We start from the raw sequence: 21930 nt of genomic DNA, 5'->3' as shown, positions 1-21930 counted from the left end.
TACCTTCACTGAATGTGGACATTAAGCATTTATTATTACTTATTTTTCAAAATGCACCGTAGTAGTTTTGACAGTATAAACTTAACTTCAGCTTATATAACTGTAGCAGTGCGATCAGTGTTGCAGGTTGATTTACTCGGCCACAATAAGTACCCCACTCCCAGATTACACCAAACAGCAGCAGTGTGTCTCTATGATCCTCTTATTCTTCTGCACCTATAGGTTGATACTTTTCATTTTGATCTTAACAGTGACATTATATAGAGTATATAGACTGTAATATAATGTAGAATTGAATGTAGTTATAGTATGCATATAGTGTAGAGAATATTATAGATCTAAGACAAAGCTGACAAAAGCAAGAAAAAGGCACAATGACTCATCTGTATGGTACTGCAGCACCAGGGACATTCATCAATACACAGTACAGTTAGGCTACTGATATTTCAGAGCCATGTTCAAGGCCATAGATAGTAACTTGAATAAACCTCAGACACATAAAGGATCAATGGGTCAAGCAAACTAGAACCCCTCTGCCCCTGCACTCTCTGCTACTAGGGGATGGAGAGAGGGGATAACAGGTTAACAAGGGGAGTGACATCTCCCCTCTTACCCCCTCAAATGGCCTAATGACATTATCTAAATGTTGTGTGGTAATGCAGCTGAAAGTACAAACTTGTATGGGTCCATCATAGTGTGTTCAAGTGCTGGCAAAAAAAAAAAAAAAATCTGAGATTTTAAATGCGGCCACACAAATCTTGTGAGCCTGTTATCACAGTTTTAAAATTATGAAAAATACGGGTGTTTTCTGAAATCAATATACAGTATGCCATTGAATAGCAACTGTGTACAAAGTTACATACAAAATAATGAAATTCAGGATAAAACCAATTAAATGGATTCAACTGTTGAATGAGACCACACAGTAACTTAATTTTCACATCATATGATTTTTTTAAATTATCACCCAGCCTTTGTTAAACTGCTTTAAGTCAAATGTTTTTCTACTTATTTGTTGCCTGATGTATTAACGTAAATTAGAAACTAATTGACAGCTTATGAAATCTTTTTTTTATTTATGACCTGAGATAATTAAAGCATCTTCATTTATAGATTAGCAGACAGCTGAATGTTCACTGACAACATATAGCTTCTGTTTGCTACTGTGACGCCCTCATTCATGCCAGCAAGAAGAGAAAGTAGCTTTGAATCATATGGTTTCCTCTTTAAGCCAAAGCCTTAATGCCACCAACATGTCATATGTAGCGTAACCATACCCCCCACTCGCACATACACACACAACTCAATTGGGGCCTTTTCACTGAACAAAAGCGGTACACATCCGTTTGTGCGGGTAGAGTGTGTGAGAATAGGAAAGGGTGGAAGAGGCTCTTTTGCTTGCTGCACCTGTCCTATTTTATGAGGCCCTAATAAGCAGATAACTGTGGCAGGATGGAAAAAGGACATCTTCACTTTCTTCTTATTTGACTGAAATTAATTAGATCGTCCTTTGAGGTCATGGCTTTGCATAAGCCATTATTTAGGCCTTTGTGTGTTTTAATGTTTTGTTGTTAAAATATTTTTTAATCACAGAGAATCATTGCAGACAGAAATGTATTTGCTGTTATGGTAATGCAGGGTTTTGGGGGGGGGGGTTGCATTCTCTAGTCTTTTTGACCTGTTCCTCCACTCCCTCCAGCAGCTATTTTCTTCCTATACGAGTCTGATTGGATTCACATCCCTGTTTTAACAAATTGTGGCCCTTTGCACAGCGTCCCGTGTGATGTTGCCGCCACCCTCTCCCATACGTGCTCCCAGGTGGCTGCACACACGGTGTGTGTGGGTGAGTTGCAGTAGCGGTGCAGACGCCTGCGCACTGCAAGAGAAAGTCTTCCTTTGCTATCCATGGTGTGGTGAGTAATTCAGCCATAATCCGCCTTTCTCCTCTCCCCTCTTCTTTCCCCTCTCCTCTCCCCCTCTCCTGTGGTTCCATTCATATTCTAATCACAGCTTTCCCTTCTCCAGCTCTCAGGCACTCCATCAGAGCCCTCCCAGCCTCAGGCTTTGCACTTTTACTTCCCCCCCTTTGTGACCGTTCCCTCTTCTCAGAGGCACACCAAAATAAGGTTGCCACTGCAAAAGAGTGAGCAAAAAGAGGTGAGAACTCCACCAGAAAATTCACACTTTGCAATTTTTTGGGTAGCCGAGCATATGATATGTCATCCCTGTGAAAAAAGTTGTCACAAAGATGGTTTAATGGTGGCATGTCACACCAGAGAGGGGAGGAACAAACCAAATGTAGCAACAAGTGTCCACGGGATGTGGAACCAGAGTTAAAATCAGAAGGGGACGACAGGAGTGGCGGTTGTGCAGGGATGTATGTTTATTTGGAACTCGGGGGTGTATAAAAACGTATTAAATGCCATAATGGAAGACGGGGAGGCCACAGTGTTAGGACTGCGTAGATCTAAGCCTCTTTTTTTTCGTTGGGAGGGAGCTTTTCTTATTCAAAACAGCCCCACAAAAGACTTCCAGTGAGCCTTGCCACATCCCCATCTGACTTGGGGCCATTCATCAGCCTTCCAAGCCTATCAATGACATGTCCCCATCAGGGCTCCTATAAAATCAGCCCCTTTCCCATGAAACATCAGCAAACATTTTGACGGGTCTGGCTTTCCCCCCGCTGGATTTCTGGAGTCTCTACCCCCTTCCTTATTCCCACCTCCCCCTTCTCCTCCGCCAACACCACCCCTCTCTGGGCGAACCTCAGATCCTCAACATCTCCAGTGACGGGAAGTGGTCACGGTAACAGAGCGAGACAAGGGGAGAGCCGCTGAGGAGGGGGAAACGTGTGCACTAAGCCATTTTCTTGGAGGAGCCAGTGTCGTTGATGGGAAGAGGATGCATTGCGGGCTGCTGGAGGAGCCTGATATGGATTCCACAGGTCAGTCCTGTTAACTCTGCTCGGTTTGCTGCTCTGGATATGTTGAGAAAATCAGCTTCTGTTCAGAAATGTTGCATCAGCTTCTGCCGCAGGACTTTTGGAAGTCTCAAACTTTTCTCTCTAGTCTTTCAGAGGAAGTATCTGGATGCTCGGTTGTTGGTTTTAAACTTTTTCTCACTTGTTCAATTTAAAGATTTCTTAAGTTAACGAAGGAGTGTTTTTGGTCACCAACATTTTTGGGAAGTGTTGTTATATTACAGGATACATTTTTCCACTGAATTGAAAGAAAGTCACAGAAAGCCGAGAAATGTACCTTAAATGTGCAGCACTGGCTGAGTCCTGTGCGTTCTTACTTTTTTTTTTTAACCAGCAGAATAAATCAACAAGTGCACAACATGCTGCACTTTAAAGTGTTTTCCACCTTCTGTTTGCAGCTAAATTCTCTCTCTCCTTTTTTTTAGTTCAATATTTCAAAAAGAATTAATACATTTGCTAAAACTTCAGAAGTGAATTTCACTCTGAATTTATTCATCAAATATCTTTGTATTTGTAAGTGAGAACTTTTTTTGGTAATCAGAAACATTAAAGCTTAATGTTTAGTTGGATTTTAAGAATGAAATGGAACAAGTGATGGAGTAGTTTGTATTAACTGAAAATTGGTTGTTAAAACTATTATTTGTTAAAACTTAAAATGTTTGATTAATTATCATTTAGTCTTTTGACTAAAAACATTTTTTTTAGATACTGGTGCAGTATAGGGTGATTTAGTCTCGAATGTGTGTTAATAAATGAGTGAACATCCGTTTCACTTGTTGATCAAATTTAATCCAATTATTTAGATCCCCAACTTATCTGTCCTTGTGGCAAATGAAGCTTGAGATCTAAACCTCTGTGGAGAATTAGCTTCACTTCAGTGGATTCACTTTTTCACTTCCAGGCTTTTTTTTTTTAAAGTGAACATAAGACAAATATTGTTGGTAAATGATGAGCATGTCAGAATCTGTTGTTGAAGGCCATTAGTGATGCTGGAGGTGTTTTATTCTAAGATAAAATGGAAATGCTTTTTTAAATTGTGTAACAGGCATTATAATTGGAACATGTAGAATAGAAGCAAACTACTATATAATGTTAATAGTGATAACCAGAGTAATTAGAAACTATTAAAGAAGAAGCGGCTGCCAATAATCCTAGTAAATAATAATAATAATGTTTGTCTAACATAGATAAAAAAGACTTGCTCAGCTGGCTGGGACTTTCCAGTTTCTCCTCCTGTGGAGCGATGATGGGATGCTAACTGCAAGTCTGACCTTTTCTATCAGCACGTGCCGCACATTGAGGTGTAGACTCCTCTCCGAGTGTAAACTTCTACGTCCCTAAAACTTTTCAATATCTGTGACCTCCTCTGAGTCCCCACCACCACCCCTACCCCACCATGGGCTGCACCAACAGGTTACTCTGCCAACAGTCTGTCCTAGCAACAGCTGCTATGGTGACTGTTGTCAGTTCACATGTAGAAAAAATAAACGATTTACACAATTTTCAAAGAAAAAAGGTTTTATTGCAATAAAGAGGAAAACAGCAGCTGTTCAAGTAAGTTTCTTTAGTAGTATGAGTATGCTAGTATGTTCTTAAGATTAGTTTATTTCCACTTTTGGTTACATGATATATATTTTTACTGTATTTAATGGAAAAACATACTTTCTGTACTGTACATGCAGTTAAGTATAAGTGACTGTTATATGGGAGGTTGCATCATATTAAACATAAAAAAATAACACAGTTCTTTGCACTCAAATAATTAAGAATAAAAGTAATCATCTAAATTTTTCTTCCTTCTTAATTGGACTTAATTATGAAATAGTAAATACTTTCCTTGGAAAACAAATTAAGTAGATTTTCAGTCCATCAGGCTGTTTCTACGTGAAAGCTTTGGTGTTTTGCTGCAGCTCAGCCCAAGAAAGCACACCAGTTGAGCTATTTATAAGTAGAAATTAAAACAGGACAATGGCCTCTATTCCACGAGACTGCCTCAGTAATGTGCCCAGGCTCTTTTAAGCGAGTGTGTACGCTCGTAGTCTCCGGGGAACAATGCTGGATTCCTGCCGTCTTGGTGAAAACATCTCAAATAGAGCCATGGCTGCACCGCTACCCATACAATCAATTGTTGTCAGCTCACCCTGTCACATTAGTGACATTTAAAGTGTCCTGTATAGGCAGTGATTTGCACTGTTTATGTAAATACAGCTTTGGTGCTATTCTACTGAAGGACAAAATGAGTTCTTCACAAAATGTTTTAAAAGTGATGTTTACAGAGCAAATTGAAACAAAACACACAAAAAAAGATCAAATCTTATTTAATTTGTGTTTTTCCCAAATAGAAATTTTAAATAAACATTCTTTTGACCAGATTTATATTTTTTTAATGATTTGTGTGTAGATGGCAGCATTAAGTATTTCATGTGCAGTCTTTCTGAACACAGTCACAGTTGGTGCAGCAGATTCAGTGATCTGTGCTCCGTCATTTCTTTTTTAGAGAGCTGGATTGAAAGATGCCTAAATGAGAGCGAGAGCAAGCGATACTCGAGTCACACGTCTCTGGGGAACATGTCCAACGATGAACGTAAGCAGGAGGAGCACTGCTCCACTAAAATGACTGAGTTTACTGAGGAATTCTGTATGTATTTATTGTGTTAGTTAGTGTTAAGTACAATAACTGCTTCCATTCCTGTACAGTTAAAGTCTGTTTTTAAAAAGTTAGTTTTTGTCACATTATTTAGTTGGTTATATAAACATTCATTTGTCCCACACTTGTGATGTCTTGATGTCTCATTTTACCTGAATAACTTCATTTTGACTTAAAGTCTTAAATGTGTCCTATGTTACAGATGAAGAGAAAGAAAACAACAGAGCCTCTAAACCACATTCAACACCGGCTACTCTGGAATGGTAAGTTTTTTCTATCTATGTATATGTAAAATTAAAAAGAGAAAAGTTAGAAAATGTTAAAGATGAGAATTTTTTTTATGTCAAATGCAAAATAATAAAATGTAAATATGATGCATTAATGCCAAAAATGATCTCTAAAAATAAACCAATCATTATTTTGACTTAAGTTTTCACTCACCATGTAGATCATTACATATAAATGCTATGAAGTGTAAAATGAGTCAGATTAAAATGATACATACAGTACATATCAGCAGGTGTTTTTGTTGTCAGTAAAGTCTTCCTTTAATAATTATTTAAAGTATATCCTACATCATTTTCAATCATGTTAGAAAACAAAATGGCATTAGTTTCAATATTTTTACACCACACTGTGGCCTTAGTAGTATAGTTTTTGTTTGTACATTTTAACTAATGTTTTAATGTATTTTAAGTAACAACAGGACAGAATTGATAGAAATCTTGTTTATTTTCAAACCTCGATCTTCCATCTGATCATGAAATCATGAATGATTGTTTTTCCCGACAGGCAATTTTGTCTGCACCGCTGCACCACAATAGAGACATTTTACACATACAGTCATAAAAATAAGCTTTGACATGAACACATTTATCACTTCCTCTGCATAAACTACAACCCCCACCTCAATTACTCTAATTCATACAATCTGTCCCTGCCTGTTGCACAGCCCCGTGACCAATGACACCCTTAACTTATTAGCATTCAAAATGCACACAGGCTTAAATGAATATTAACAGTGATCTAACCTGTGCTGAGGGAAAACTGAAACTGATGGTGAGGACCAGTTCAGTCATTATACCTCTAATCTATATACATTTTTAAAAGAAGCTGTATACACACAAGTGCTTCTGTAATTGGGCCTTGCAGTAACTGTAATCCTTTTTTCACTGTGCATATTGAGTATTTTGTCTTGCAGTAATAGTGACAGCTGCGACTATGAAGAAGGTAACAGAAAAAATCTGTTTGGTTACAAGGCAGTCTGACCAGTATTTGTATCTGATTGTCAGGTTTATATATTTATATACAGAATACCCATCAGCAAATTAACCAGTTTTGAAAATAAAGTTGAACTGCTAATTTTTCAATGAAAATGAGACTATAATCCTTTTATGACTGTAATCCAGAAGAGAGTTCACATCTTTCCGAGTGACGTGAAATGTGAATCAGGCCGAAGAGATCATCTCCTGTGGCTCACTGAAACAAAAAAAACAAACACACCAGAATCTTACAGTAGCATAAAAAAATAAGGTATAAATAAAAGAACATTTATTTAGGGCTGATCCGTAAAGTCACAAAAGCTCAGAGAAATCCTCTTTATTGATATTGTAAGTGAAGAAGAGGATATATGCTAACAACTTCAAAGGCATTAACAAATGTGTGGTTTTAAATAGGAATGTAAGTCAAGTGAGGTGGTGACAGGATTTGATGTGTTGACTCTGTACAAACACTGCCTCTCTTATTCTGATCTTTTGAGAAGTGTCTAAAGCTTGAGGGTGTATACAGGATAAATATAACAAATAGTAAGGCATCTCTCCTTTTATGCTCTTAACATTTTGAAACCTGCAGTCAAGTTTGTAATTAGAAAATCCTTTCTATATGCTGCGAATATAAACAGCACCAATCAGTCCCATAAATGATAAAATCTAATTCCCTGAAAATGGGTTAGGGTTAGATGAGAGGTAAGATGTACACAGGCAATGTAAATAAATCTGTGTGCCATGACCTGACAGTCTTCATGTCAGAAACACATTTATTCGCTTTAGTCTGCACTCTAGTTAGACCACTAGGGGGCAGAAATACTCCAAAACAAACTCAGAGCAACAAAGCACTGATGTACAAATGTGTGAAATGTAGCATCCTGTGTCGAGACGCCGACCACCACATAAAGTGATTTGATTCTGAGGGCATCGTTTGATATAACGTTAATATAAAAAATTTCACTTAATGGAGATTTAACTCATTTTTGATATGAGTGTTTTAATTCACCAGCTGAACACTAAACTAACCCAACCCTTTATATGCTGGAGCTAAACATAAAATAAAATCTTTGTGAATTTAGTGGAATATGATCTTCCATGTCAGAAAATTATTTTATTTTCATTTCACAGTTGACTCTGCCTCGAATTTATCAGAACATTTGTGACATTTCATAATATCATTGGGCAGATGATCTATTCCACTTGAAATAGCCGACGATGTTTTTGTAATTATATCTACTAATTATAATACAGAAAAAAGTGTTAGTGTTGATATATTTAACGTTGTTGGGATGTATGAGTGACTGATTATGCATGTTGTCTGATGTCATGAAGGAGGGAAACTGGAGCTGTTTCAATTTCCCTGAAGCATCTTTTAATTTAAAATGATGTGACTGTGCTCTTCTTGCTGCATGTGCTACTGTGTGTTGCATTGTATGATTTTCCTAAACAATTACATGATGTGGATATTATGATCTGCAAAATATGCTGTAATGGCTAAATCCTCATAATTTTGACAAATAATTTCATATCATCCAGAAGTCTTATTTTGCTGCACGACATTTTTCACCATTTACAAGAAATGACATGATCATATGAATCCTGTTTATATTGAAAGGTGTGATTATCTCATTTCATATCACTCACATTAACAACGCTCCAAATTACGGATATAATTTTTGTAGATACTGATGAATCTTGTTGTCATATACAGGCTAGAAGAGAACTACGAGATAGCCGAAGGTGTGTGCATTCCCCGAAGTGCCCTCTACATGCATTACCTGGACTTCAGTGAAAAGCACGACACACAGCCTGTGAATGCAGCCAGCTTTGGAAAGGTAACATTCACACTTCTGTGGAAATGAAGGCATTTGTGACACCCTAAAATGAATATTTCTCTCAGCTTTTTAGGGTTTTATTATACATTTATACACGCACTGCAGGTTTAAAGTCATCAGAACAAAGTGATTCAATAGAGGAAGATGCAAAACAACAATTACAAACCCTATGAAGGCTATAATCTCATACACTCTGACAGCCTTAAACATTAGTCTGTCCATTTCATGCCTGGATTCATTTTGTGCTGCAGCTCTGGCTGCTGTTGAAGTAATATCAACTGCAGCTCAGTGTGAAGCAAAGCTCTGCGGTCGCTCACTGAACACATAATCTAGAGCCAAAGGAGATGTGCTTTCGTCTGTTCCCACAACCCTGAGAAGTTCCTCAGCCTTCCTACCCCCAGCCATCCCCTGTACCCTGGACTCCGGCCCCAACCCCCAACCCGGCCCACCCCCGCCCCTCCACAGCTCCTGTCGGAAGATATTGAAAAAGAGAAGGGGCCTGGATTAATGTGTAATTAAAGGAAATTTGGAAGGGTGAGATGTTGCGGAATGTTAGATCAGTGGCTGGAGCAGTGTGGGGTGTCCTTTAGGAAGGCTTCATTGATTCAGGACAAAAAAACGAGAGAGGGCCCGGACTGCCTCCCTGTCTGCTCATTTATCAAGCGGGGCCTGACAGAAACTTCACAGCTTGGCCTCTTTTTTCATCCCACACAATGGAGAGCTACACTGTTTGCTAAAGTTTCTGCACCAGGAGCTGGACCAAGGAGCCAATCTCTTTGGACAAAAAGAGAGGAAAGGAAGAAGGAGGGAGTGAAAAAAGAGAGAGATAGAGTGGAGGAGTGAAGATGGGTGGGTGGATAGAGAAGGGGAAAGTGTTGATATAGGGGGGAGAAAGTAATACCCCTCGATGTCATAAATGGATGTCTCTCAAAGCTTTTTTTTTCTCACAGACTTCCCTGTGGATTCAGCTATGAGACTTTCATATTGCTCTCCTAAAACATGTTATTAAGCACGTTCTCATGAAGATCTAAAGATACTGTATAAGTACAGCATTTTCCTTTAAATAATGTACACTGCTTTTACTGAATGAGGTACACCACCTATTTTCCGTTACACACTACTTTCTTCACCTGAGTAAAAACATACAACTTCATATTTTATTCAGAAATAATTTGACCTGTTCATTGTTTTAATCTCCTGAAATGTTTCCTCCTGCTTTATCTAAATTATCATTGAAGGCTGCTCATCTCTTTACTGCTTTATAAACATGTTTAGCTGACAAGCTTTTTCTCTTGTACAATGAACAGATTATAAGGCAACAGTTTCCAGCACTGACTACCAGAAGACTGGGGACAAGAGGGCAGTCCAAGTAAGTTAGTTTTGTTCCATTTATAAGAAGAAAAAAAAACAAAAGTCACAAATACAATCCAACATGTACATGCAGACACAAAAAAATACTAACCCCCCCCCCAATTTATTTCCAACCTTCTTCCGTATCAAAAAAGCATGTAAGAGTCATAATAGTCTTTTTTATCTAACAATATGCAGGTGTATGTATTCATATAGAATCTGAATGAATTGTTTTTCTTTCACAAACGTCTGTAGTCTATAACGGTGCCAATAGTACTTGATGAGGAATAAAAACCTCTATCCACCCGCTAATCCTCTGTTCTCCTCAGGTACCACTACTACGGCATAGCAGTGAAGGAGACCTCTCAGTATTATGACGTGATGTACTCCAAAAAGGGAGCGGCGTGGGTGAACGAGACGGGGAAGAAAGAGGTCACGAAGCAGACAGTGGCGTATTCACCGCGCTCCAAACTGGGGACGCTCCTGCCAGAGTTTCCAAATGTCAAAGACCTAAATTTGCCCGCCAGCCTGCCAGAAGAGAGGGTAAACAGGAGTTTTAAAAGTCCATCCTTACAGCTTCCCCCCTCCCCTCCACTCTACTCCCTGCCATCTCACCATCTCTGCGCCCCCTCTAGCTCCAGCCTTTTATCTGGCCCGGGACCATCACTGGGCTTGCATTTAGAGAAGGACCTTGAGGATTTATATGCTGGCTCCTCACTAACTCTTAATCTTTTGGGGGAGATAATAAGATCTAGTAATAGACAAAGGACAGGCACTAGCTGTCCGGCTTTTAAAGAGGGGCCATGATTTTAAATGGTTTGTGTTTTGCTGATCTCTAAAGCTCTAAAGTTTTATATTACTTCGCTCCAGCCTAGACCTGTAACATGTATTTATTGGTTCACATGCTTTGTCCAAGATTTATTTCCTTGTTTTTGTACCACTTTTTCTTTAGTTTTCCCAAAAACAGAAAAAAAGCTATTAAGTTTGTGGTGCAATTAGATTAATACTCTGTTGTTGCCCACAGGTGTCAACCTTCATCATGATGTACAGAACGCACTGTCAGAGGATACTGGACACAGTCATACGAGCCAACTTTGACGAGGTAAGGTTTCTCCGTTATTAACCATTTTTGACTAAGTCCTGATTCTTCAGCATTAAAACTTTTATTTTCTGTACTGTTCAATAATATGGTCTATGTGGTGCTTTCAGGTCCAAAGTTTCCTGCTGCACTTCTGGCAAGGCATGCCGCCCCACATGCTCCCTGTCCTCGGCTCCCCTACGGTGGTGAACATAGTTGGTGTGTGTGACTCCATCCTCTACAAGGCCATCTCTGGGGTGCTGATGCCCACCGTCCTGCAAGCACTGCCTGATAGGTGAGCTCATGTTGTAGTCTTCACTTTTAAAATGAATGCATTTTGTACTATTTTCCTACTCACTTTTACTAAAACTAGATAAGTCTAATTTTACAAAAAAAAATTAAATTTTTGCAAACCTGCAGACTAAAAATCTGCCGCATTCACAATAATGCCAAGATTATCTTATGTTTTTCTTATAATAACATTGGGTTACATTTATATAAGACTTTATAATGATACACAAAGTGCTTCACAGCGAGAGGGGAGAAAACACTTACTAATTACTAATATTATATACTTCTACTTTACTGAATGACACTGCTATATCAGTGGTAGGATTTAGGTGTTATTGTGTAGAGAACAGTGTAGCATGTCTTACCTACTGCTCTACATACTGTACACATCAATGCTTACTCAAATCTTAGTTTACCTGCTCACCCCGTCATAGGATCAAAAATGGAACAATAACCACCTGTTTATTAAAATTACAGTAATCACTCTTTTTCTGCATGTAGAACAAAATATGTAATTATGAATGTAGCAGTTCACAAAGCCGGAAGAGTACAAAACCTTAAAAATGTCTACGGTCTGTTTGTCTGAGACTGCATCCAAGTGCAGATTTCAGCAGCAGTTTTTCACTCATAAACTGTCTAGTATACTGTCTCAGTTGTGGTCTGGAGTTTTAAGCACAGATAAAAAGATGAATTTTTGGAGGGAAATCGCATGTAAAACTTTTTCAATAGAAAATGTGCCTGCAATAATTCTGATTATTAAATAATTGTTAAAATACATTTTCAAGCATATGACACTTAGCCTCTCAAATCTGAGGATTTTCTGCTTTTATCTGCCACATATGAGAGTAACCTGAATGTATTCATGAAGCATCTGCGTTTACTCCTGAGTTTCTAATTTAACACCTGCATATATATACATCTACATATTCTTAAATAAATCTCAACTCAAGGTCCACTTAATCGTCCTATACATCTTTCAATAGCATTACACTGTCCTCCTCAAAGAGTGGCGTTAGGCCTGTTGAATATCTTTTGAAGATGTCTCCTATGGTTTATAAACCACATTATTGATCTAATTAATCAAGAAAATCACCATTATTTTCTATCATGACAATAATGGTTTGGTGCAGCTGTAATGAAATACAATAATAACAAGTGTCTCAGGTATTTATTGTGTTTTGGGTTTCTTTTATCTGCAGTTTGACTCAGGTTATTCGAAAATTTGCCAAACAGCTTGATGAGTGGCTTAAAATAGCACTTCATGACCTCCCGGAAAACCTGAGGAATATCAAATTTGAATGTAAGTGTCTACATTTTTTTAATCCACATTTTGTCACAGCGATTCACATTTTGATAAAATATGCTTTCATTTTTAAAGGAAGTCTGAAAGATGACGGGATTAACCATCATTTTGTTTCTCCTTTTGGTTTCCAGTATCGAGGAGATTCTCTCAGATTCTAAAGCGGCAAACCTCATTAAACCACCTATGTCAGGTGCCTATCATTTTCTGAATGTTTTTTAATAAAATCCATATGAACAAACACAGCTGATAAGGCATATGGGTATGCTTGTGTCAGTAATATTGTTGATTTATCTGTTCCCCAGGCATCGCGAACTGTGATAAACAGCGCTGACATCACCTTTCAAATGCTGGAGGACTGGAGGAATGTGGACCTGAACAGCATCACCAAGCAGACACTTTACACCATGGAGGACTCACAAGAGGAGCACAGGCAGCTTATTATCCACTGTAAGTCCACGCATTTAAAATGGATGCTACTTGTAGTCGTCTTAAGTGCTGCATCTCATGGACAGACAGAGAATCACACTTTACTACCACACAAACAACACACTGAGGAACAATCATTCCCACGACCAGCAGCATCAAGCATTAATGATGGAGACCAAAAGGTTAAACAAGTTCACTCTATGCTAAAACACCCCGCGGAGCATCTCCAATTCACTCCGTCCTCACTCCTCTGAATCAGCCGTGACAGGATCAGAGGTCACAAATACGTGCAAGTTGATGCATAAAGATGCCATTTGTATCCAAATCCGTCTTTCTTTTTTTTCCTTTCAGTCGCAGATGTAAAATAGTGTGTAATCTGACCTTCTCCTTCCTGTCACAGTGTATCAGGAGTTTGACCGTCTACTTGAGGAGCAGTCTCCAATCGAGGCTTACATCGAGTGGCTGGACTCCATGGTGGACCGCTGTGTCGTCAAGGTCAGGCAGCAAACACATCCTTTTTTTTTTTTTAAACTCTTTTTGGACAACAGCTGTTGAAACTTTATCTGACTCAGCACATTCTTACCCTCTTGATTTGTATTTGTTGTGAAGTGATTTTTTTTTTTCAAGTGACTTTACCTAAAAGCTTGAAGTATTTGCACAGCAGGATTATTTTGCCCTTAAAAAGACACCTGTGACTGAAAGCTTCTTGTCTTTCTTACACAGAGGCACTTACATTGCAATCCTCTCAGTTAATGATGTCTTCAAGCTTCCCATTTGCGTCCATTATGTGCCAGATATGGGCTTGTAAAATGTGGTTGCCCCGGCAACGTCTTGGACTGCCCAGACAATAGTTCAATAGGAAGGCGTGTCCCTGGGGGCAAATTAAATAGTTGACTTGTTGACATGTTTTTCGTTCCTGAGGGTTAAGCCCCAATACGGACCTAGGGGTTAATTCTACCCCGGCATCCCAACCCTTCCCCCTCTTTTCTCATGGAAATGTTCTCTCTAGGTGGCAGGGAAGAGGCCCGGGTGCCTAAAGAAGGTGGCCCAACAGTTCCTGCTGATGTGGTCGTGTTTCGGTACCAGAGTCATCCGGGATATGACCCTCCACAGCGCACCCAGCTTTGGTGAGGTGCTAACAGTCTGTCATGCTGCTGCTGCTGCTGTCATCATATTTAATGTATCACACATGTGTTTATGCCTGACTCCAAATACACTGCTGCAGTGATGACACATTTCTCTAACATATAACATTATATTACAAACAAAGACTCCTTTTCTAACACACAGTCATGATTTTATAATAATGATCAGATTTCTTATTAAAAAGAGAATATATTAAATCATCATATGTTGAGCAATAACACATGAAATGGACATCGCTCTCCACTAAAGTCTGTTGCTCTTCATGCAGACATAAACCTGACTGTTTCTATAGCTAATGGTTGTATCTTCCACTGGACCAGTGCACATAGAGATATTTGACTCTCAGTATTGTCTCATCCATCATGAGACAATACTACCTACCAAAACCTCAACAGACCATCTTTGATTTTAATGTACTCAAGCCATCATGATTATTAGGCTGTAACATGACTTAAAAAATAGAAAAGTGTGTGTGTGTGTGTGTGTGTGTGTGTGTGTGTGTGTGTGTGTGTGTGTGTGTGTGTGTGTGTGCGAGCGTGTGTGTGTGTGTGTGTGTGTGTGAATTTATTTCATATATATATAATTTAGGTATGTCCAAAAGTCGGGTCTTTTTGTTTTTGATTTTTTTTGGCAAATAAAAGTCTATGTTTTCAGGTTCCTAAACTCTGAACATAACTAACTGTCTGGTGTAAAATGATGAATCTAAATTTTGGTTGAGTACAATCAAATAAACATTTCCTCTGTGTACCTTAAGTGTAAAATGAGAAGAAAGGAGGAACAGGTCAAATGGCTTTAATAGCTCACTGTGCATGACTGAGGTTTACATCAAGTGAAGAGCTGTAAAAATGAAAGAAAGGGAAAATGGCTTCTTCTCTCCTTTACTTCTGTGTTTTGGCCCTGTCTGTGAATATCAAAGACACAGCTGGTTGCAGTGTTTGGATAAAGCAGGTCTCTGTGCACAAACAGCTAATTAACAAAAGCGCCCGTCCCCTCTCCCGATGTGTTTGCCTGTCTGTTCCGTTTTATGACCGGTCAGGATTACGCTTGGCTCCCTGAATAGCCACAAGTGTTTATTATGCGCACGGTGGCGGCAATGACTGGCACAATGACACAATTGTGACACTCCCTCACATGCCACGGTCTCATCTTCCACATGACCCTGGGGTCAGCTGACATATTTCTGGGTCTGACTCGATACACGGAAACAACCACACTTGCTTTTTTTTGTTTTAAATAACAGCAGTTGTCCTGTCAGTCTGGAGGATGTGGTGTCATCACTCAGATGCTTTTAGAAATGTCAATCTTAATGGTTGTGATAATTTATGTCCTCCTAACCCAAAACATGGATTGGCTTTTTATTTCAAAGTTAGGCTACCACTTTTAAACACAGTTCATTTTAATAACCACATGTGCTTTTCTACAAATCACTTGTCTTTCTCTGTTAAAACTCATCTTTTGTGTCCATGCAGGGTCCTTCCACCTGATCCATCTCATGTTTGATGATTATGTTCTTTACCTGCTGGAGTCCTTGCACTGCCAGGAGAGGGCCAACGACCTTATGAGGGCCATGAAGGGCGAGGGCAGCACAGGTGAGACCACTGCTCCCTGCAGTACAATTCAATTCAGTACAGCTGAAACACATCCAGTGTAGTGATGTCACCAGAGATCTCTATAAGATAATTATCTCACTTTAAATCATCAGGCATCAGTGGGCAGAATAAACTTGAAGTGATGGTCAGTTTTCATGTGTAGTGTTCAAATGAGGGTTAGGATTAGGCCTATTCTTATCATTACAGCTTACATATGGTGATATTTACTTGGGATACTTCTCTTTATATTTGTGCAATAAAAAGTGTGAATTGTACAAGCGAAACATTCTTTTATCTAAACCTTTATAAATACAGTTTATTAAGTCTATTAAAGGCTGTCTGTTTACAACAAACCTTCTATAAGAGAAACAGGGAACAGAATTCAATTAAATTCAAATCACTTTATTTAAACTGCTTTAAAAGATTTTAGAATTTAACCTCACTTTTCCTTCATTAGGCTGATATTTACAGCAGTACACATGCGTACTTCGCCCTACATGTGTTTTAGTTGTTCATATTGAGGTACAGTTTGACCTTCTCGAAGTAATTGCAGACTTGTATTGACTCCTGAACATCAAACATGACATTTCAGTCATATTAAATAGTCTCTTCTCACTTTCAGCAGAGAGAGAGGAGGAATTCACGCTGACAGAAACCACTCCCACCTCCCCATCTCCAGCATCCTACTCTCCGGCTCGGTCGGTCCATTCTGTGGGCGTTTCCTCGGCCAGCTCCCCCACAGCAGCCGTGTCCCCGGAGTACACAGGAGTCACTGCCACCACAGGTGAGATGGACGTTGCAGTCACACTCAGCAGATGTCCCGGACGAGCAAAGTTTCAGCACACACACAGTAGATTCTCTGCACCGTCACATTTATCTCTATGTTCCATATATGTGTCTACCAGGCGCTGTTCAGTCATATACCTGGTCCCTTACATACACAGTGACAACAGCAGGCGGCTCCACTCCAGAGGCCGGGCAGCAGCTGTCCTGTATGAGGAGCAGTGCACCAGTCCCTCCTCCATCCTCAACCCATCGGATGCCAGTCTACACCCACAGAGAGGAGCATGGGTAATTATGATTTCAGTCTTAACATATTTGGAAACCTTTCAGTGGTATTTATGTTTTTTTAATTCATTTTAATTTGTTTACTCTATCCTAGATATACTGGCAGCTACAACTACGGCAGCTACGCCAACCAGCACCCTCACTCCATCCAGAGCCAGTACCCAAGTCTTGCCCATGAGCCGGCAATCCCAGCCCCCCTCCACTACTCCGCTTACCACCGCTCATCTGCACAGGTCAGTCTCAGTCACCAATTACATTTCTATTGAATGTGAATCAATTAGTGAATTTAAAATCTATTATAATGTTTTTGAATAACAAATATAATGTCATAACCAACTTAACTTTGATTTTATCAACTTGTAACTGAATGCAAAATGCAATGGGATTATAAGAACCAAACCTCACAATCACTTTACTCCTAAAACAATACTTTTGGACTAGCTGAACTTAAAACTTGATGGAACTTTAGACAATGGCGAGAAACAGTAGTTCTTTACTAACACAGTGTGAATACTCTGTACTGAGTTACAATAAAAAACCTACTTTCAAAATTTAACATTAATATACGTAAAACTAGTATTATCAGCAAACCTTACTTTAACCTTACTTAAAGTATCAACAGTAAAAGTTATCTTTATGCTAAGTGACCCCTTTCAGTGTTAAGTCATATATTTAATATTGGATTATTATAATTGATGCAAAACGTATAAGGTATATTTTAAAGTTGCAGTTGGTCAAGGAGTCATTTTCATCTAAAATAATCTAAAATACTGTATTGTAGTTTCATATATAACAATATCATATTATTAGATGATAAATTTGGTTTGTAAAATCTTTATCCACAAAACGAATTGTAGTCAAGCACAGTATTCGAATAAATGTATGTGGTCACTCAAAAACTAATATGAACATATTTGCAATAATCTGAGTTAATGTTTATATTAATGTGTAAACTGTAAAACTTAAACTGTATGAAATGTGTGCAGTTGTGTTGTGTTGGCTTTTTACATTTGTAAGTCAAAAGCACGTAAATATGCAACAGCTCTGTAGAGGAGAAAATGATCAAACTGGGCCCTCAAATCTGAGCTATCCCAGGCAGTAAATAAAGGACTGAAGATTTAAACGTGAGATGGAAGCGCTGATGTTACAGCTCATGTAGCGACTTGTGTGAGTTTACTCTTTTGATGGTAATTTCCTGTCAAGGGCCCTCCAGCCTCCACGGCCTTTATAGTGGGAGGAGTTCAGCTGGGCCTCAGCGCTTGCTGTGTTTCTAAAAGTCCCCGAATCACCCTCTCCACACAGCGGAAGCAGGCAGTGAAAGGTGGCTCGGCCAGGGCCAAGAGGGGCCCTGCTCTGTTACTCCTCTTTCCAGCTCTCAATAGTCTCTTCATCTGTTTGAGCCAGTAGCCACAGAGTAGGGCAAGGGGGCGTTTATTAAAATATTGTTATTCAATGGTCTCTTTTCTGCTTGTGAACAAGAGGCAGCTGAGCCGTCTGTTCTGCTCTCTGACCTGCAGTGACTGTCTTTTTCCATGCCGTGATCCCTCATAATGGAATCGACTGTCGTGTTTATATTTAGTGAGAAAAGGGAAAAGGGTTTTACTTCCACTTTTTTTTAAAGGCCTGTCTGAGCTTAAATCGGGCACAATGCCGGCACTTTGTCTATGTGAGAGGTTGGAGATGGAGCTCAAACGAACAGAAAACTTTGTCATATCCCCATCTGTCCAAAACATTTTTGTCTACAGGCTGAAGCAGTCAGTGCAGTCACCATAGGCAACAAATATAACACCGGAAAAACACTTTTTCAGCTAATTGTCTTAAGTGGCTTGATTTTCTATTTTGATCACTGTGGTGCAACTTGTGAAGCACTTCCCCGAACAGGATATTACCGTGAGGAGGGTCAGTTCACATTTTGTGCGACATAGCTAACACACATTATCCAATATATCAGCAGCACTGTAGCTAATATTAAGGGCACTGAGGTCATATCTTTCAGCAACCTTACTTACTACAATGAAAAACAGAGGCTATATTATCAGCTGCTCCAGAAATGTTGATCTAGTATCTCTACACCAGAGAAGACAGCATTTAGATCCTCATTAAAAGACTAATTCAACATTTTGGGAAATATGCACATTATTGTGGATAGCTGGAATTGAAGACAGACACCTCTTTCATATCTGCCTGTTAAATGAAGCTAGAGTTACCTTAGCTTAGCACTGGAAACAGGGGGACCCAGCTAGCCTGGCTCATTAACAAAGTCTGCCAGCTTGCAATTCTAAAGCTCACTAATTAACATTTTTTTAAAAATCACAATTTTACAAGGGGGTATGTACCAAACTATTTCTTTCTTCAGGTTTAGCCATGGTATCTGTTTCAACTCTTTATGCTAAGCTAAGCTAACCAACTGCTGGTTATAGCCTTACATTATGGAACAGTTATGAGTGATATTGATCCTCTCATCTAACTCGCTGCCAGAAAACTAATAAACCTGTTTTCAGGCCTATTTCTTTATGGGAGTTAAAATTAAAGAAAATTTAATTGTTAACAGATTAATTAAGTAATAAAGATGACAATTGGAAAGCTTTTTGTTGCAAAGTTAGAATTTTCTCCATGGTGTAAGCACACAGGAAACAAAATAACCTTGTGAAAGAATGTCTAATTTGTAGTTTAATAGCTTTTTGTTGCATTTATCAATAAGGAAATTTTAATATTTCTACATAAGTATTATCACCTTTGTGTCCACTCTTGATCTGTTTTGGCAAACTTGTCCAGATCTTTACATCAAGCATCTTTCATAATCTGCACTGATGTAATCCTGAGCTGAAACAATTAGTCAGTTACTTTATTGGTGGGACAAAACAAGATCTGAATACATGATCCTAAACATTATGACTGGTGCTTCTATTTTCTGACATTTCATAGACAAAACAATAAAGCAATTGAGAAAAGCAGATTAATTGATAATTAAATTAATTATTAGTTGCAGTTTTTTTCTGTTTCTGTCAATATATGACTTCACTACAGTGCTGTAACGTCTCTTCTCCTTTTTTCTTCCACAGTACCAGCTCAATGGTCAGATGTCCCGTATGGAGCCTTGCTTGATGGGCAGCACTCCTCGCTTGCACCCCGCACCTGTCGCCCCCCGGTGGCCAGATGTGTCACCGGCTAACAGCTGTTACACCAGCCCACCTATGCATTCATCCCGCTATGCCGCTTCCGGGGACATGTACTCTCCCCTGGGCCCACGCAGGAACTCAGAGTATGAACACTCACAGCATTTCCCTGGCTTTGCCTACATCAATGGAGAGGCCACCACAGGATGGGCAAAATAACCTTTAAATGCTGCTTTGGACTGCCGTGTACAAGCTCCGGGCCTGTCAAGCTGGTGGATGGAAAGTCTTCGAACACTTCCAATCAAGTACATAAGAAAAAGGAGTAGCAGATTGTGAAAAGTACCAATGCAAGGTAATAGGAATCATGGTATGGACGAACTGACAATTTGAAATGTCTCATTAAATCATTTTTTGATTGTGGTGTAATTTGTGCGGAGGTTTGATGGAATTTCTACAAAATATTATGTTTTTGCCCACTGTTGGAAGAAAAAATCTCTTTGACATCAACGTCAAAACTTGCAGCAAAATCATTTTAAGAGTGCAATGCTGCTGCCAAGCTGTGCCTTTGTTTTAAGGAATGTACACCTCTGCCAGAGTTTCTCTCATCAGTTTCATAAGTCAGCGCACACGTACACACATCACACATCACACACATACAAAGTCCTACCAACAGTCAGTCAGTGATGTCAGTGACTGAAGGATCAGTGTGCCGTAAGCTGTTACTGACACCAGTACAATCTCAGTGACACTGCTGTCTCCTCTCGTCGCTCAGCACTGTGCAGGATCTTGTTGTGGGCTCATTGCAACAGACAAACTGCTGCAGGATGTGGATGTACTGTGCCACCTTAACACTCTCCTGTGAGCAGCAGTTACAAACAGTGGCACAAAGCCAAAACACACAACATAGATGACAGATATAAATTTATAAAAGATGTTGATCAGTATGTTAAGCTGTCTTCATCTTGGATGGTTTTTTTAACGATTGAATGCTGTGACTCAACAACAACTGCGTGAGTGTATTCTGTCGCAAGCTTTTTTGCTGTTTTTCGTGTGACAATATATATATAGTATGTATTTTCTGTAACTTTGTAACATGGTGTATCCTTTATTTTCTATGTTGCAATTGTTCACTGTTTTGTATGGTTAGTAAAGGACGCATTAACCTAGGGTTGTGTGTTTTATAATGCACTCAAAGCTCCTGAGGACCTATTACCCTATGGGTATTTATAAAAAGGGAAAATATCAAAGTGTACAGTAACATTAAGTCTAGTCACTTTTCTGTAAATAAAAGCACTGGAAACCGTCTGTGGTGACTGTTAAACTATCACAGTTGAAACTGATGTGTGTGGAAAAAATGTTGGCACATAAATAATTTCACAATCTAAAACACTGACTCATCTTTGTCAAATGTCTTCACTTTTTAATCTGTCTTTGAATGGCAGAGAAATTATTGTATCTATCTAGTAATCATAATCAGTGTCAGCACTGGAGCAAAGCCCTGTTATAGCCTCTGTCTATACTGTTCTATCTATATTTTCCATGCTTGAATATAAGATGGCTGTTTTTTTTAAGTTTCTAATAGCATTTAACATCGATTTCACTGACAAACATGGACCTTATCGCTGCGGCTTTTTGATTTTAATGTAACTGATTCAACTTCAGCCCTATTTCAAAATCCGGATTCACATTTTGATTTCAGGAAAGAAAAGTCCTCTGAGAAGATTTTTGCTTCTCTCTTCATGCTACAAAGTGACACCACAGTGGGGGGTTGGGCCGGTAACACAAGGGCCACACTGCAGAAAGAATTACATTTCTATAGGGAGAATGTCCTGCTGT

General features: G+C 39.1%; 1 protein-coding gene across 1 annotated transcript; it reads left to right on the top strand.

The window, feature by feature from the left end:
* Positions 1 to 2901: 2901 nt before the first annotated feature.
* On the top strand, positions 2902 to 20313 carry rfx4 (regulatory factor X, 4). Its single transcript, XM_053319061.1, has 18 exons — positions 2902 to 2944; positions 5478 to 5564; positions 5830 to 5890; positions 8604 to 8727; positions 10035 to 10096; positions 10407 to 10620; positions 11102 to 11179; positions 11287 to 11450; positions 12646 to 12746; positions 12881 to 12939; positions 13052 to 13196; positions 13576 to 13670; positions 14185 to 14302; positions 15791 to 15910; positions 16533 to 16694; positions 16816 to 16981; positions 17073 to 17211; positions 20041 to 20313. Exons 1-18 carry the CDS (start codon positions 2902 to 2904, stop codon positions 20311 to 20313), a joined length of 2211 nt encoding a protein of 736 aa, XP_053175036.1.
* The last annotated feature ends 1617 nt before the right edge of the window (positions 20314 to 21930 follow it).

Source organism: Scomber japonicus, chromosome 5 (genome assembly GCF_027409825.1).
Source record: "Scomber japonicus isolate fScoJap1 chromosome 5, fScoJap1.pri, whole genome shotgun sequence".
Classification (NCBI taxonomy): Eukaryota; Metazoa; Chordata; class Actinopteri; order Scombriformes; family Scombridae; genus Scomber; species Scomber japonicus.
The sequence above is the reverse complement of the archived record's forward strand: the minus strand, read 5'-3'. Positions and strand labels throughout refer to the sequence as shown.